Raw genomic sequence first — 13,031 nt, 5'->3', positions numbered from 1 at the left:
GGGGGGAGCCCACTGCGCCCTCACCGCCTGGAAATTCCTCCCCACTTTGCTGAGCTCCGGGAGCGAACGCGGAGGGAAAGGTGCGTCCCCTGGTCGCGCAGCCAGAGGCGAGGGCAGGAAGGGAACGCACAGCGGGAACCGGGTGGGAAGATTTGCTTTAAAATCAGGTGGAAGCGGCAGGGAGTCAGTCCCCAGCGCTGCCAGGGAGAACAGCGTGGTGCGGGCGGCAGCCGGGCGCGCCGCAGGTAACGCCGCGCTTCCCCGGGGCACCGGCGCCGCACCAGCTGCCCCTGCAGGACGCAGGAGTGGGAATGGAGATGAACAGCAGCGTGGCTGCGTGCGGGGCAGCAGCAGGGCCCTGCCCCACGAGCAGAAGGACTCCGAGAGCCCCAGGAGCAGGCACAAGGGGCAGTACCGCCAGCAGAGGGGCTCCAGCCGGGCAGACAGCTCCCACCCCGCTGCGAGGAAAGGACACCAGTTTCCTCCAGGGTTGCCCTCACACAAGCTCCCAGGACACTTGTGTTTGGGCCCGGGGGTTCCCGGCGGGATGGAGCAGACACATCACACGTCGGAGAGGAGAGGGGACGGCTCAAAGCAAAGCCCAGCCCGGGACTTTGTGTGCAGCAGGAAGGAAGCAGGGACACATCCCCGTCCTGAGCCCCTGGGCCCGCCAGCGCGGAGGCATCACTGTCCATCGCACTGCTGGCTCGGGGAGCTGCTCTCCACGCGGGCCAGGTAGCGGTCATAGTTCTCCTCACACCTCCTCACGCAGCGGAGGAAATAGTCCTCGTCAGCGATGGCCTCCAGGAGGTCGGTCTGCACCAGGCAGACGTCGTACAGCTCCGAGGTGGGCGCGCACCTGGGGCTGCTGCCGCCTCGCTCCGAGAACACCTGCAGGGAGAGCAGCGCGCAGAAGCACCCGCGTCCTCCGCAGGCTGTGCCTGGCACCAGCACAGCGCCCGGGAGCAGCGCACACAGGTGGGGATCCTGCCTCCCTCCTCGGCTTTCAGCTAACGCTATCTCCCGCAAAGCAAGCTGGTGGCAGAGGGCAGGGGTCCCGTTTACACTCTAGAGGTAGAAGCTGAGGTTTCTCCGGATGTCCCCTCCCTCCCAGATGGCTCTTTTGGCTCGGGACCAGCTCATCGCATGTGGCTTGGACTCCCCCGAGGAAAAGGCCGCACCAGGCAAGCGGAAGAAAACGGCACTGCGATGCGGCCAACCCCAGGAAAACCTCTGCCAACGGCTCTGCCGTAGCTGCCACAGCCCGTTGCCAGAACAAGCTGTGTGCTAACGAGATAACTTGATCCCACCTGGCTGGTCTGGTGCCAGAGGAGCCCTGAGGTTATCTTCCCGGCTGCCCCGAGAGGAGACGAGCAGCCCAATTGACCCAGCCGTGCCGGCTACAGAGGGTGAAAGGCAACGCTCCTTGATCAGGGAGGCAGGCTGAGGCTGAAACGCAGCGCTTGGAGCTGTGTGAGCCGCTCTCCGGCTGCTGCGGACACGCAGGGCTGCAGCTGCTGCAGGCAGGGACCTCTCAGCGGAGCCTTCTGCATTAATTCACCTGAACCAGCCCAGGCACAGGCTAAAGCCTCCAACAGCTCTGCTCTGGGCAGTGACAGCTCCTGTCACCAGCCACAAATCCAGTAATTGGAAATGCTGTTATGGAAATGAATATCCGACGAGCGTGCCATCCTTCTCCGTGCCCCGGGTGCCCTGCAGACCGTTTCCCAGCTGCTGCAGGCTTCCTCCTGTGCTGCCTCCTCCCGGACGGAAACGGGCCGGGGTTCAGACTCACCCGTGGAGCTGCAGCTCTCGCGCAGGCAGCGACAGTTTGCCCAGCTGCCGAGTACCTTCCCGTCTGCCTAAGCGTTCCCTCTTTCATGCGTGCCCCACCGCAAGCAGTGCCCTTTAAACGCGGTGCCAGGACAGGCTGCGGCCGTGCAGCGCGGCTGGCAGCCGCTCCAGCGGGGAGCGGGGATGACTCAACCCCGGCGGAGCGCAGCGGAGGAGCCTGGCAGCGGCACAGGCAGCACACGCCTGCTGTTCTGCGCTCAGCCACTTCCAGCCTCCCCCCCACCCGGCAGCCCCAGGCTCCTGGGGGGCAGCAACAGCAGGGCAAAGCCTTGGTCCCCGCTTTGCGCTCTCGTACGAAGGGACCAAAACGTGTCTGCCCTAAGCAGGGACGCCCCAGGCCGGGCAGGTAGCACCGGGGGGGCGTTCAGCCGCCTACCTGGGGACGGACAATGGTGTCCGTGTCGTCCAGGCGGATGTTGTCGTCGATGAAGATGTGGTGAACGCTGGGATCGTGGGGGTCGATCCACAAGGGCTTCCCGCCCTGCGAGGAGAACTGATTCCTGGCCCACCTGAAACAGCAAGCGGGGCGGCAGGTGAAGGCAGGCAAGTTGGCACTGACCTAGCGCCAGGGAAACGGGACGAGAGGCCCTCAAACCTAGGATCTATCTCAGGCCAGGAGAATCACAGGGGAGGGGAAAACGCCCGATCCACTTCCTTAACGCCCCGCGTCTCACCAGTCAAAGTGGTCCTGGAAGCCTCCGACTCCCTCCAAAGAGCTGAAGTAGTCGTAGAGCTCCCTCCCATCCTCGCGGGTGGCGAGCCGCTCCGCTCCCCTCCTCAGCACCACCTCTCGCTTGCTGCAGCGTATCTGGCCGGGAGTGAGGTCCACGGAGAGCTGCGGCGAGAGCTGAGATGTTGCCAAAGCAAACAGACTGCCGCCGCGCCGCCACGGACAACGAGCAGCAGGGTGGAGACACCCGATGACAGCGTGGGAAGGCAGCGCTGGGGAAGAGAGGAGGCGTGCAGCGCGCACAGCCTGGAGCCCTTCCTCCCCCCTGGGGAATGGACGCGAGCGACCATCTCGACGCTCCCTCCCCTTGCACCCGTCCCTGTTCGCTCCCAGCTCGCCGAGGAACAACCGGGGGGCTTCCGAAGCTCGTCACTAGTGCTCGTATCAGCGGGCTGCCACCATCCGCGACGCAGAGACCCCTCTCTGGGGGAAAGAACCCCCCCAGTCCCACCGGACCCTCCCCGCAGGACGCGCTCACCGCCAGGTCCCGCAGGGCAGGGAACTGCGGGTGCTGCCCATCCAGGGCGGAGCGCAGCGCCCGCAGCGCGCGGGGCAGGTCGGTGCCGAAGGTCCTGAAGACGACGGCGAAGGCCCGGCCGTCGCGGTGCAGCGCGTCCAGCAGGCGGAAGAAGGAGGGCAGCAGGAGGTGGTAGCACTCGCCCCGCTCGTCCCGCAGCGACAGCTCCTCGTGGGGCTCCCCCGGCCAGGCCAGCAGCCGCAGGTACCGCGCGTGGAGGCCGCCGAAGCGCTGCCCCGGGCCCGCCTCGGTGAAGGCCGGGTCGCGGCCGTAGCAGCAGTAGTAGCTGACGGCGTCGGGGCAGGGGGCTCGCAGCGAGGGGCGGTCGCTCACCCACTGCCACTCGCCTGCAGGGGACGAGGGCGCTCATCCACCGCAGCCCCTCACGGGCCTCGTCCCCAAGCACCCCGGTACCCCAGGGCCCCGGTTCCCCCGGTCTGTCCAGTCCCCTGGTCCTCCAGTCCCCGGTCCCTGGGCTCCCAGTCCCCAGTCCCCCATCCTCCCAGTACCCCAGTTTCCCAATCCCCAGCCTCCCAACCCCCACGGTTCCCCTGGCCCCCCAGCCCCATGGTTCCCCCGGACCCCCGGTCTGCCCGGTCCTCCTACCCCCAGCTCCCCAGTCCCCGGTTCCCCCAGATCCCAGTCTCCCCAGTTCCCCCAGTCCCTCAGCCTGCCGGTACCCCAGTATCCCAGCCCCCAGCCTCCCGACCCCCTGGTTCCCCTGGCCCCACGGCCCCCCAGTTCCCCGGTTCCCCAGCTCCCGGGTCTCCCATCCCCCTGTCCCCCTGTTCCCCAGCCCCCCGGTTTCCCGGTTCCCCAGCACCCGGGTCTCCCGGTTCTCCCACCCCCCTGTCCCCCGGGTCTCCCCGTACCCCAGCGCCCCGGTCTCCCCAGCCCCCCCAGCCCCCCGGTTCCCCCGGCCCCCCCGGTGTCCCGCCGCTCACCGTCAGCCCCGGCGCGGCCCCACGTGGCGGTGCACAGGAAGCTGTTGAGCGCCGCCCGCGGGCCCTGCCCGGACACGGCGTCCGCCGCCAGCACGGTGTTGTTGAGGTCCACGTGCAGCACCAGCCGCCGCTGCGCCCCCCGCCCGCCCGCTCATCGCCCCCGCTACCGGCACCGGAACCGGAACCGGCGCCGCGGGGCCGCGTACCTGGAGACGGCGCCGCTTCCGCCCGGCCCCGCTTCCGGGGCGCCCCCTGCCGGGACCGGCACCGGCACCGGGGCCCGCCGTTGCCACGGCAACCGGGCACGCGCTGGGCGGGGGGCGTGGCCCGGGCGGGGCGGGGGCGGGGCCGAGCCCCTCCCTCCCCGCACCGGCGGCCGGGTGGGCGTGGCCTAACCCCACCTACCGGGCGGGGTGGGCGTGGCCTAACCCCGACCGCCGGCGGCGGGAGGGGCGTGGCCTCGAGGGGAAGGCGGAAGCGGAAGGGGGCGGCGCTTCCGGCGCTCCGCGGGCGGCCATGTTGGAGCGGCGGCGGCGGCGCAGCGGCGGGCGCGGCTCTGGCGGCGGCCGGTAGGTTGGGGCCGGCGGGGGCCGGGCCCCGCGCTCCCCGGGCGGGGGCGCCGCCGAGCCGGCCCGGCCCGGCCTGCCGCGGCGGGTCGAGCCTTCCCCGGGCGCTGTCGAGGCGGAGCCAAGGCTGTGCGGGCCCCGCCCCGCTCCGTTCCCCGCCCCTCCGGGGCCCGGCGGAGCGGCCGAGCCGGGGGGGGGCCCCCGGGGCATCCCCCCCCCCCCCCCGCCGGGCCCTGCAGGCGCTGCCCGCCCCCTGCCCGCCCCCCCGAGCCCTCCTCGGGCGGCCCCGCCGAGCTCCCGGGGCGCCTCCCTCCGCCGGCGGCGGCCCTGCCCGCAGCCCCGCTCTGGGGCTGCCTCCTGCCGGCACCGCTGGGGGAGCGGCCGCAGCGCCCCTGCGGCAGTTTCTCCGTGTCCCCGGGCAGGGCGTCAGGCGAGCAGGCGTGCCGCCGGGCGGGCAGAGTCTCCCGGCGTTTGCCTCCTTCTTGGCACCGCACGAAGCGAGGCCGCGGGGCCGGCTGGATGCCGTGTGGCTGCGACCGCCTCTCTGCCACCAAAGCACCCGCCGGGCTGTCCTGGCTGCTCCTGGGCTCGGCGCAGCCTGAAGGTCCCGGCAGAAGACCACGAGTTTTGCGGCGTCAGTCGGGCTTCCCCGCTGGCTTCGCCCCCTCCGACGGACTGGGATTAAACGTGGTGTCCTCCCCGGCCCCGCGGTGCCTGCTGCCGCCTGGGCGTTGCGGAGGTGGCAGCCCTCGCCAGCTGCTGACAGCAGCCCGGCTCCGTCGGAGTGCCTCCCTCCTGCCTCCCCTGCCCGCGGGAGCACCCCTGAGTGTTGCAAAGCAGCCGCGTTATCCTCCCCCAAATCCGTCTCCTGCTGTGACATCTGCAGGACACTTGACTGAGATTAGTCTGTCATGTGGAGGCTCTCACCCCCGCGCTGACCTGTGCTTCCCCTCCTGCCTCTCCTTTCGGCTGGTATGAAGCTGTGGGTTAGCGCAGTTTCCCTCTGTGCAGCCCACGGCCGCGCGGGGCTCTGCTCCATGACGGGCGCTCCCCAGCTGGTGCTCTGGGAGGAACGTGGGGTGCCAGCAGTTCCTCGCCCTGCTCAGGTGCTCATTGCTCCACCGCAGCTTTCTCCCCTGCACATTGCCCTCTCCGCTCGTGCCTCCCACACCGTCAGCGTGCCACTGGCAGGGACTGCTCACTGAGCCCTCCGTGCCGTTTGAGAGGTACCCATGAAGGTAAAGATTCGTAACCTCAGCCCCAGCACCGCAGAACCCTGCTCTGCTGCCCTGCCTTCTGTGAGCACCTAGCGCTTTGCCCCAGCTGCTTCGTGCCGCGGAGCCCGAGCCAGGCGCTGTCCCTCGGGCCGTCGTTCACGCAGCCCCGGCGACGTCTGTTTCCTCCGTGCCCACCCCACTTGAACTTCCCCCCTCCTACTCGCCTGGCAGCGAGCGCCCTCGGATCGGCAGCGGCGTGCTGTGACGGCGAGCTGTGAGCCGGTGCTCAGGCACGGGAGAAGCAAGGGGTGGCGTTGCCCTGCCGCGGCATTCGGCATCAACGAAGCACGGCTTAAATAGCTCCAGCGCTGCTGTCGGCCCCTCGGAAGGATGCTGCACGTTTGGCAGGGACTCACGATCAATTTTTGAGCAGAATCAGTTAGAGAGCTGGAAAATTGAATCTGACACTGATAGTGCTGAGGTGCCCAGGCTTCTCAGTTCGTCAGTGGCTCGGTCATGGTCTCAGTACGTGCACGGGGAAAGGATTTAGGGAGGGCAGAACGAGATCTGGGCACCAGAGGCCGGGCAGTATCACTCCAGCTGGAAACGGGATCTCACTGAGCTAGCTGCTGGAACCCTGCACCTTGGGATGGGCTAGCTGGGATTGCCTGAAATCTTTGCTTGGGATTGAGGATATTTCTGCGAGGGATGTTTTAGTTTTACTGTGGGGAGAATTCAGTGGCAGAGTTTTCCTGCTGCTGCTGCCGGCTTGAGTTAAGCACAGACTCCAGCCTGATGGTTGTGAGTAGCCAAAGCCTAGGCTTAATGCTTTCGGGTCCCCGCTTATAAATGTGAGATGCTTTCAGCTGCTGTAAGCTAACTCTCTTCTCTCTCCTTTTGAGGTGTCGAGGGTTATTTTTCCAGTAATTTGGACCTTTCTGAAGCGCCCGATTGCCTAATGCCATGAATATTGCAGTGAACAATGCGGAAGAAAAAGCTGTCCATTCCTGGTCGAGAATTTCCTCTGCGGGACACAAAGTGCTGGAGGAAGCCCTCCGAGTCTTCAACCCCATGTCCAAGGACCTCTCCGACACGGAGACCCAGCTGGTGGCCTTCATCCAGGGCCTCAAGGAGGAGGGCTACCAGCCCACGATCCTGAGGAGCAAGGATGTGTACGGCTACAGCTCGTGCACCGCGGACACTCCCAGCCAGACGAAGGAGAGCGCGCCACGCGGCTGCGCCGCCGATCCCCCGAGGACTCCGGCTAGAAGCACCGTGGCCAAGGTGCCCGCTTCGCCCACCCGCCTTCCCCTGAACCCTCCCAAAGTCTCCGCCCCGCCGGTCTCCAAAGGGGATTCCACGAACCTGCTGCTGAGCTCCTTGAAGCAGAGGAGATCCGGCACGTCTAAGGCCTCGGCCGTGGGCTTTCCTGCCGGCATGTATCCCGACGTGTACCCGGCGGTGAGGCTCTCCGTGGTGCTGGAAGCGCTGGTGCCGCTGAAAACCCCCGCCTCCCGGCTGGAATCCAAGCTCACGCGAGGGCCTCTTGGGATCTCGCCCTCGGACCTTAAACTCCTCAAGGCTTCCGGCCCGCCGAGGCAGTTCCCGTCGGGCAAGGCCGCTAAAATACCGAAAGGTAAGAGGTACAAGCGTTTGGTAAAGAAAGCCCCCGATTCTGCCACCCTCACTTTAAATCTTCTGAAGGGACCAAAGGGTGGAGTGCTGCAGGAGAGCAATGCCTGCAAAGCCTCGGGGGTCCTGAACGGGAGAATCACGGGCAGCTCATCCCAGGGCTGCGCCGCGGCACCGCCGTCCAAGGCCTTGAAAATCAGAGCTAAGGAAGCTCTGGTGCGGAAAACGGAGTGGAAGGGTGGCAGCACTTACCAGGAGACTGTCGGGCAGAAGAGGAAAAGAGCTGCAGAGGCGAGAGAAGCACCGCAGAGGAAGAGGTCGAACGCCGTTCCTGTCCAAAGTAAGTCTCGACGGGCTCAGAGCACTTTGAACCTGCTGAAATTCCGGGCCATCAAGGTGGGCAACTCTTCTTCCGACGACGAAGTGAGGAGGAGAGCACAGAAGATTCTTCGAGTCAACCTGTCCCCCGTGATCCGAATTCAGCCCTTGTCCCGCTCTCACAGCGTCCCCTGATTTGCTTCACTTTGTCACTTTTTTTGTAAGTAATTACACACGAGCCTGACACCGGAGCGGGGCGAAGGTTGAGAGTGACTCTGGGGCTCTGGTGTCCGGTGAGGATACGCCGACTAACCTGCGGACGGAGCAGCCTGCTCGGGCTGCTCCTGGCTGTCCTGCTACGCAGAACTGACTGCACCAGCACAAAACCCTGTTTAGGAACACGGGACGCTGCCTCTGGCCCGCGGCGAGCCGAGCAGGTCGCTTTTTTTTTGTCCTCTGGGCTCTCTTCTGGACGTGGCAGGCCGTGCTCTCGCGCAGGGGCAGAACACATGACTTTCTCACGACATGGATGCACTGTGATAACGCTCTTTTTTCAAGCTGTACATTTACTGGTTTTATTTTGATCAAATTTTATAACTTTATTATCTCTATATCTGTATACCCGTACGTGTGCGCACAGCCCGGGAGCTGTGGGACGATGCGCTTCCTCCATCCCTGCGGGGTCGGGTCCGATAGCTTTTGTTCCCCTTTCCCGTCAGCCAGTCTTTTGTTGAAGGTGCCAGGATTTCGTTGTGAGTCAGTGTTGTGACAGCCTCTTCTGGGCGCGCTCGGACGGCTCAGCAGCAGGCAGAATCGTAGCCACTTGTTTGTCTCTGGAAATGCCAAGCAGCTCGCAGAAATACCAGCTGACAGTCGAGTATAGTTGTAATCTTACTTTCGGTGTTACCTCTGCGTTCAAAAGTGGGGGAGCGTCCCTGGGCTGCTGCCTGCGGGTCTGCAGGGCGTTTCCAGGTGCCTCCTCCGTTCCTCGGTAGCAGAAGCTCCGGAATCACCTCGGGGGTCTCCCTCCAAAGAGCGATTCGGCCGCAGAACCCGGTGTTGTTCCGCCCTCTGGTGCCCCCGGCGCGAACGTAGAACGTGAACTGTGCCTGCGGCAGCCTCAGGGCTGGGGCTGTTGAGCAGAGCTGCTTAAAAAGCCCTGCCCGTGGTGTAACTGCTCGGACGCGTCAGGAGCGGGTTCCAGGTGCCGGTAGAGGAGACACCCGCAGTGCCTGAATGTACGGGATGCGCCCCACCAGTATCCCAGGGGGATATTTGGGCCCGAATCAGAGCAGAGGCGTTGAGAGGAGCACTTCAGTTACCAGCACTTAGGCGTGGAGAGTTTCTTTGTGTCGGTTTGTGTGGGCGAAGCAGTAGAAGGGAGAACGGCTGCACGGGGCTGGAGAGCGGCTCTGCCGACCCCTGGGGCGCTGCAGGGAGGCGTGGGGCAGGTGGGACGGCTCGGCGAAGGCTCTGCCCGTCCCCAGGAGGCACCCCCAAACTGCTGCTGAGGGGTTCTGCCTGCGCTGGGGCGAGAACACGGACCACACGCTGGAGGAGGTCGGGCGTGCGAGCTCGGGTGGAGCTGGGGCGTCCCGCGGGGACCTGCGCGGCCCCTGCGGAGCCCGGCGGCTCGGGGAGGGGGCCTGGCCCCGCACACCGCGGCGCTCAGGGCTCCGCAGCAGCAGCAGGCCGGCAATCCACTCCTTCCCTCACCAGCTCAAAACGCCGGTTGTCTGACCTCGTAACCTGTGCGCGTCGGCCGAAGGGATGAGCTCTGGGAAGCCGCAGCTCCGCGCGCCTCGGCTCTTCTCCAGCGCCCGTCCGGATTTCAGCGCCTAACAGAAGGGGTCGGTGCCTGATCCCCAGCTCGGGGAGCGAGGCCGAGGCAGGGAGAGGAGTTTGGCGAGGGAGCGAGAGGGCGGAGGAGCTGGGTGTCCCGGGGCACGGCCCAGGAGCGCGGTGCTGGGGGAGGCTCGCCCCGGGAGGCGATGGCGGGCTCTGAATCGCGCTCGGCTCCGAGCTGCTGTCAGGGATCGCAACTCGCAGTGTTCGAGACTGACCTGTGAATGCCGCTGGTTGGCTGCGGAGCTGGAGGGAATATTTTCTTCTGCTCCCGTGTCTTAAACTGCCTTGGCAGAGAGTTCCCTTCCCTGACGTGGTGCTGGATGAGCAGGGACCCTCCATCCCTGTTCGCTGGCCAAAAATCGCTTTGTCCCTTTTGTTCCCACCCCGTCAGGCCTTTCTCATTCCCACGCTCTCAAATGCCAGCGCTCAGCTCACGCCGGAGTTTCTCTTTGTGGCCGTGTCCCGAGGAGGGCCCTGCGGTACCGCTGCTCTTGTGGCTCCCCGCTCCCGGCCCCATATAAGGGCACCCGGAGCTGTCCCGGGGCCTCTCTGTGCACCACGAGACGTCCCCGCGGGGCGCCCGGGCTCCTCCGGGACGAGCAGCTGCTCACCGGCAGGGCCGAACACAGCCCGAGCGGGAAGCCTGAACCTGAAGCCAACTTGTCCGGGTGCACCCCTCGCCTTCCTCGTGCTTCTCGGCCCCGCTGCGCCGCTCCCTGCCCCCCCGCTCTGCTGTCACCCCTCGTGTTTTGCAGTTTGAGGCTTTGCCAGGCGAGGACTCGGCTCGTGCTGCGTAACCCATCGCGCGGGGCGCGCCGCTGTCACGCCGCCCTGAGCTCCGTGGGCGCTGCTCTGCAGGGAGAGGCAAGCGGTGGAAGTGTCCAGGGCTGCGCCGGGGGACCAGCAGCGGTCAACGCGGTGGCAGTTGGTGTTCCTGCACGTCAGTAACGCGGAGCGCCGCGCCCTGAGCTCACCAGGCAGCGCCGGAGCTCGGGCTCGTGTCTGCTTTGCCGGTTCTCTGCCATCCGGATGCCTCCCCTTGCCCGTCGCAGATGAGTTTGGAGCTTGGCTGGAGCGATTGCAGCCTGGTGCTTGCAGAGGGGCTTTGTGGCCTCAGTGCCAGTGCCAGCAGCTCTGCCTGCCGCTGGCTCTGCCGCCCTTCGTCTCGTGGCGGGGCGCAGGCAGGAGGCCGCAGGGGGGCCGTGCCGTGCACGGGAAGGCTAGGCGGGTACCGAGCAAGGCTTGCCTAAGACCTGGCCTCGGCAGAGATCCCCAGAGGTCCCTTCCGCCCGTAATTACTCTGTGGCAAGTCGGATCGTTTGCCTTGCGGGGACCTGCAGCAGCGGTAACAGCGTGGCGCGTGGAAAATGTGCTGCCTGGAGTGGCCTGGTGCCTGCCGAGCGCGCCGCGCGCGGGTTGTTCAGACCTGTTGCTGCGTTAGTCACTTCGAATTCATCCAAGTGCCTCACCTGCGCTGCTCGGGGCACCGTGACAGCCGAGAGCCGGGGAGGCTGCAGCACGCTCGTACCACGTGGATTCCTGCCACTGTCACTTCTAGCAATGAGTCAGGCGGCGGTCAAAGGGCTGCTCTTCAGACTGAGTCTGTGGAAGTCGTTTCTTCTTTTGTTCAGCTGCCAAGAAGCAAGAGTTTCTGCTTCGCCTCCACCAGACAAGGGCCGTCAGCTTCCTGCGTGCCCCAGATGTCCGTCAGCGAGGTCCGCGGGGAGAGCAGCTTGTCCAGCGGGGAGCTGACATCAGACACCAGGCTGAAATCCCGCTGTCGGCTGGTAGAAATGTTCTAAAGCTCATGTGCACTGTGATCACGTTTCACCGTCTGCCGCTGCTTTCAGCTGGAGACGTTTCTCCTTGGCCTCTTCCCTGCGCGCCACGGAGCGTGGCGCTGCTGCTTCCGAACCGCTGGCGTTCCCCCCGAGAGCCAGCTGCAGTAGTGATCCCGTACAGAATTTCTTAAGCACTTTTCCGCAAAATAAGGGATTATTTTGTTACTCCTCTTTTGTAGCCTGCCGGTCACCTGGGTTTTCCTCGCGCAGGGTCCAGCGAAGGGCGCCGCAGGGAAGTCAGGGGCAGAATAGCGCCGGGGAGCGGCGCCACGCGGCCCAGCCGGGCGGGTCCCCGTTCGTGCCGTGCGGGGCGGGTGGCTGAGTGGGGCACGGGCTGCTCGGGCGGTTTGGTGTGTCTGCGGGGAAGCGACAGCTTCTCTTCTCTTCGTGGCTGGCTCCTGAGCTCTGTCCCTGCCCGTCCTGCAGCGGTGTGCCGAGCACGGGAGCTGCGGGCTCCGGAGAGCCTGGGCTGCCCTGCCGAAGGCAGCTCCTCTGCTCTCCTCGCCCCCAGCGCCCAGGAGCTGGCCCCGCTCCCCGGGCGCCCCCGCGCCTGCAGGCTGGTGCCCTCTGGAAGCCCTCGCAGGGAGGGCAGCGCTTCCCTGCGTGAGCATCCGAAATGACTTCCCCTGCAGGGATGATTAGGCCTTGCCCCTGGGGGAGTCCCTTAAAGGCCTTATTATCCTCCGGGACTCTCTCCTTGTTGTCTTAATTAGCCCTTTTGGTTCCTGTCGCTACAGGCAGCCCCTGTGAGAGTCCTGTGATTCCCACAGCCCCGGCCAGGCACGCGGTGCTGTTACAAAAGAGCGGGTGCTGCAAAGCAACCCCCCGAAATACCTCCCCTCCTCCCCGGGCACAGCCTGCAGAGCATGGCGCTGGGGTCTGCCAAAAACCCCGAGGCCCGCGACGGGACAAAGCTGCAGCGTTCCCGGGGAGCCTCACTCCTTGGTGCAGAGGCACGGCAGCGGGGCTGCGGGACGCGGGGCTCCGGGTCGGCACGGGCTCCTCTCCAGCAGCCGTCACCTCTCAGAGAACCGCCTCCACGCCGCAGCGCCCTGCTCCGCTCCGGCCGGGGCCGGCGCCGCCAGCTCGGCCGCTGGTGGTGCCCAGCACCGGGGAGCCCCGGGTGCCACGGGGCAGCAGCCACCCGCCGTGCCCAGGCTGCTGCCGCCCGCTCCAAACTTTTGTATGGTGAATCCGCAACAACTGACCATCCGTCTTGTTCCCGAGTGAACTTTTTACTGTTTCATTTGTTTGTGTAGAATGTTTCCGAAGGTATATTTAATGTTTAACATGAGGCTGGGCTGCTCCGTGCTCAGCGTTGTATATTTTGGAATGGCATTGTTGAGCGAAAAGACAGCGTCAGTGTTCTTCCACTCTTAGGAGGGAACGGGACAAAAAGCAGCCTGTCTTTTCTCTTAAATGAAGTGAACTTTTTGTTATGAAGTCCTCGTAGGTGTCCAGCCCTTCAGTAAAATGGTGCTCAGAACCGCCCAGCGCGTCCGGCTTTTCTTTGGTGCTGCTCCGAGCCCCGTGGGGACGCTGCGGGGTGGCCTCCCCGCTGTGC

The 13,031-nt window shown here is 65.7% G+C and overlaps 2 protein-coding genes across 2 annotated transcripts; one reads left to right on the top strand and one right to left on the bottom strand.

Annotated features, from left to right (window-relative positions):
* Positions 1-138: 138 nt before the first annotated feature.
* LOC106044087 (uncharacterized) lies at positions 139-6,159 on the bottom strand. Its single transcript, XM_067003369.1, has 7 exons — positions 6,147-6,159; positions 4,979-5,209; positions 4,046-4,195; positions 3,063-3,448; positions 2,529-2,689; positions 2,231-2,363; positions 139-891 (listed from the first exon to the last, which is right to left on the bottom strand). The coding sequence occupies exons 1-7, from the start codon at positions 6,157-6,159 to the stop codon at positions 685-687; spliced, it is 1,281 nt and encodes a 426-aa protein (XP_066859470.1). The 3' UTR covers positions 139-684.
* Positions 4,199-12,957, top strand: CCDC71 (coiled-coil domain containing 71). Its single transcript, XM_067003425.1, has 2 exons — positions 4,199-4,614; positions 6,731-12,957. The coding sequence occupies exon 2, from the start codon at positions 6,792-6,794 to the stop codon at positions 7,971-7,973; it is 1,182 nt and encodes a 393-aa protein (XP_066859526.1). The 5' UTR covers positions 4,199-4,614; positions 6,731-6,791; the 3' UTR covers positions 7,974-12,957.
* Positions 12,958-13,031: the final 74 nt, after the last annotated feature.

Source organism: Anser cygnoides, chromosome 10, assembly GCF_040182565.1.
Source record: "Anser cygnoides isolate HZ-2024a breed goose chromosome 10, Taihu_goose_T2T_genome, whole genome shotgun sequence".
NCBI lineage: Eukaryota > Metazoa > Chordata > Aves > Anseriformes > Anatidae > Anser > Anser cygnoides.
This window is presented reverse-complemented; position numbering and strand designations above follow the sequence as displayed.

Bases quoted from the DNA above. Each gene is read 5' to 3' on its own strand.
- CCDC71 (XM_067003425.1), top strand. From the start codon at position 6,792: ATGAATATTGCAGTGAACAATGCGGAAGAAAAAGCTGTCCATTCCTGG.
- LOC106044087 (XM_067003369.1), bottom strand. The intron at 3,449-4,045 runs GTGAGCGGCGGG...CGTCCCCTGCAG, and splicing joins GGGCCGCGCCGGGGCTGACG to GCGAGTGGCAGTGGGTGAGC. The intron at 892-2,230 runs GTAGGCGGCTGA...CTCTCCCTGCAG, and splicing joins ACACCATTGTCCGTCCCCAG to GTGTTCTCGGAGCGAGGCGG.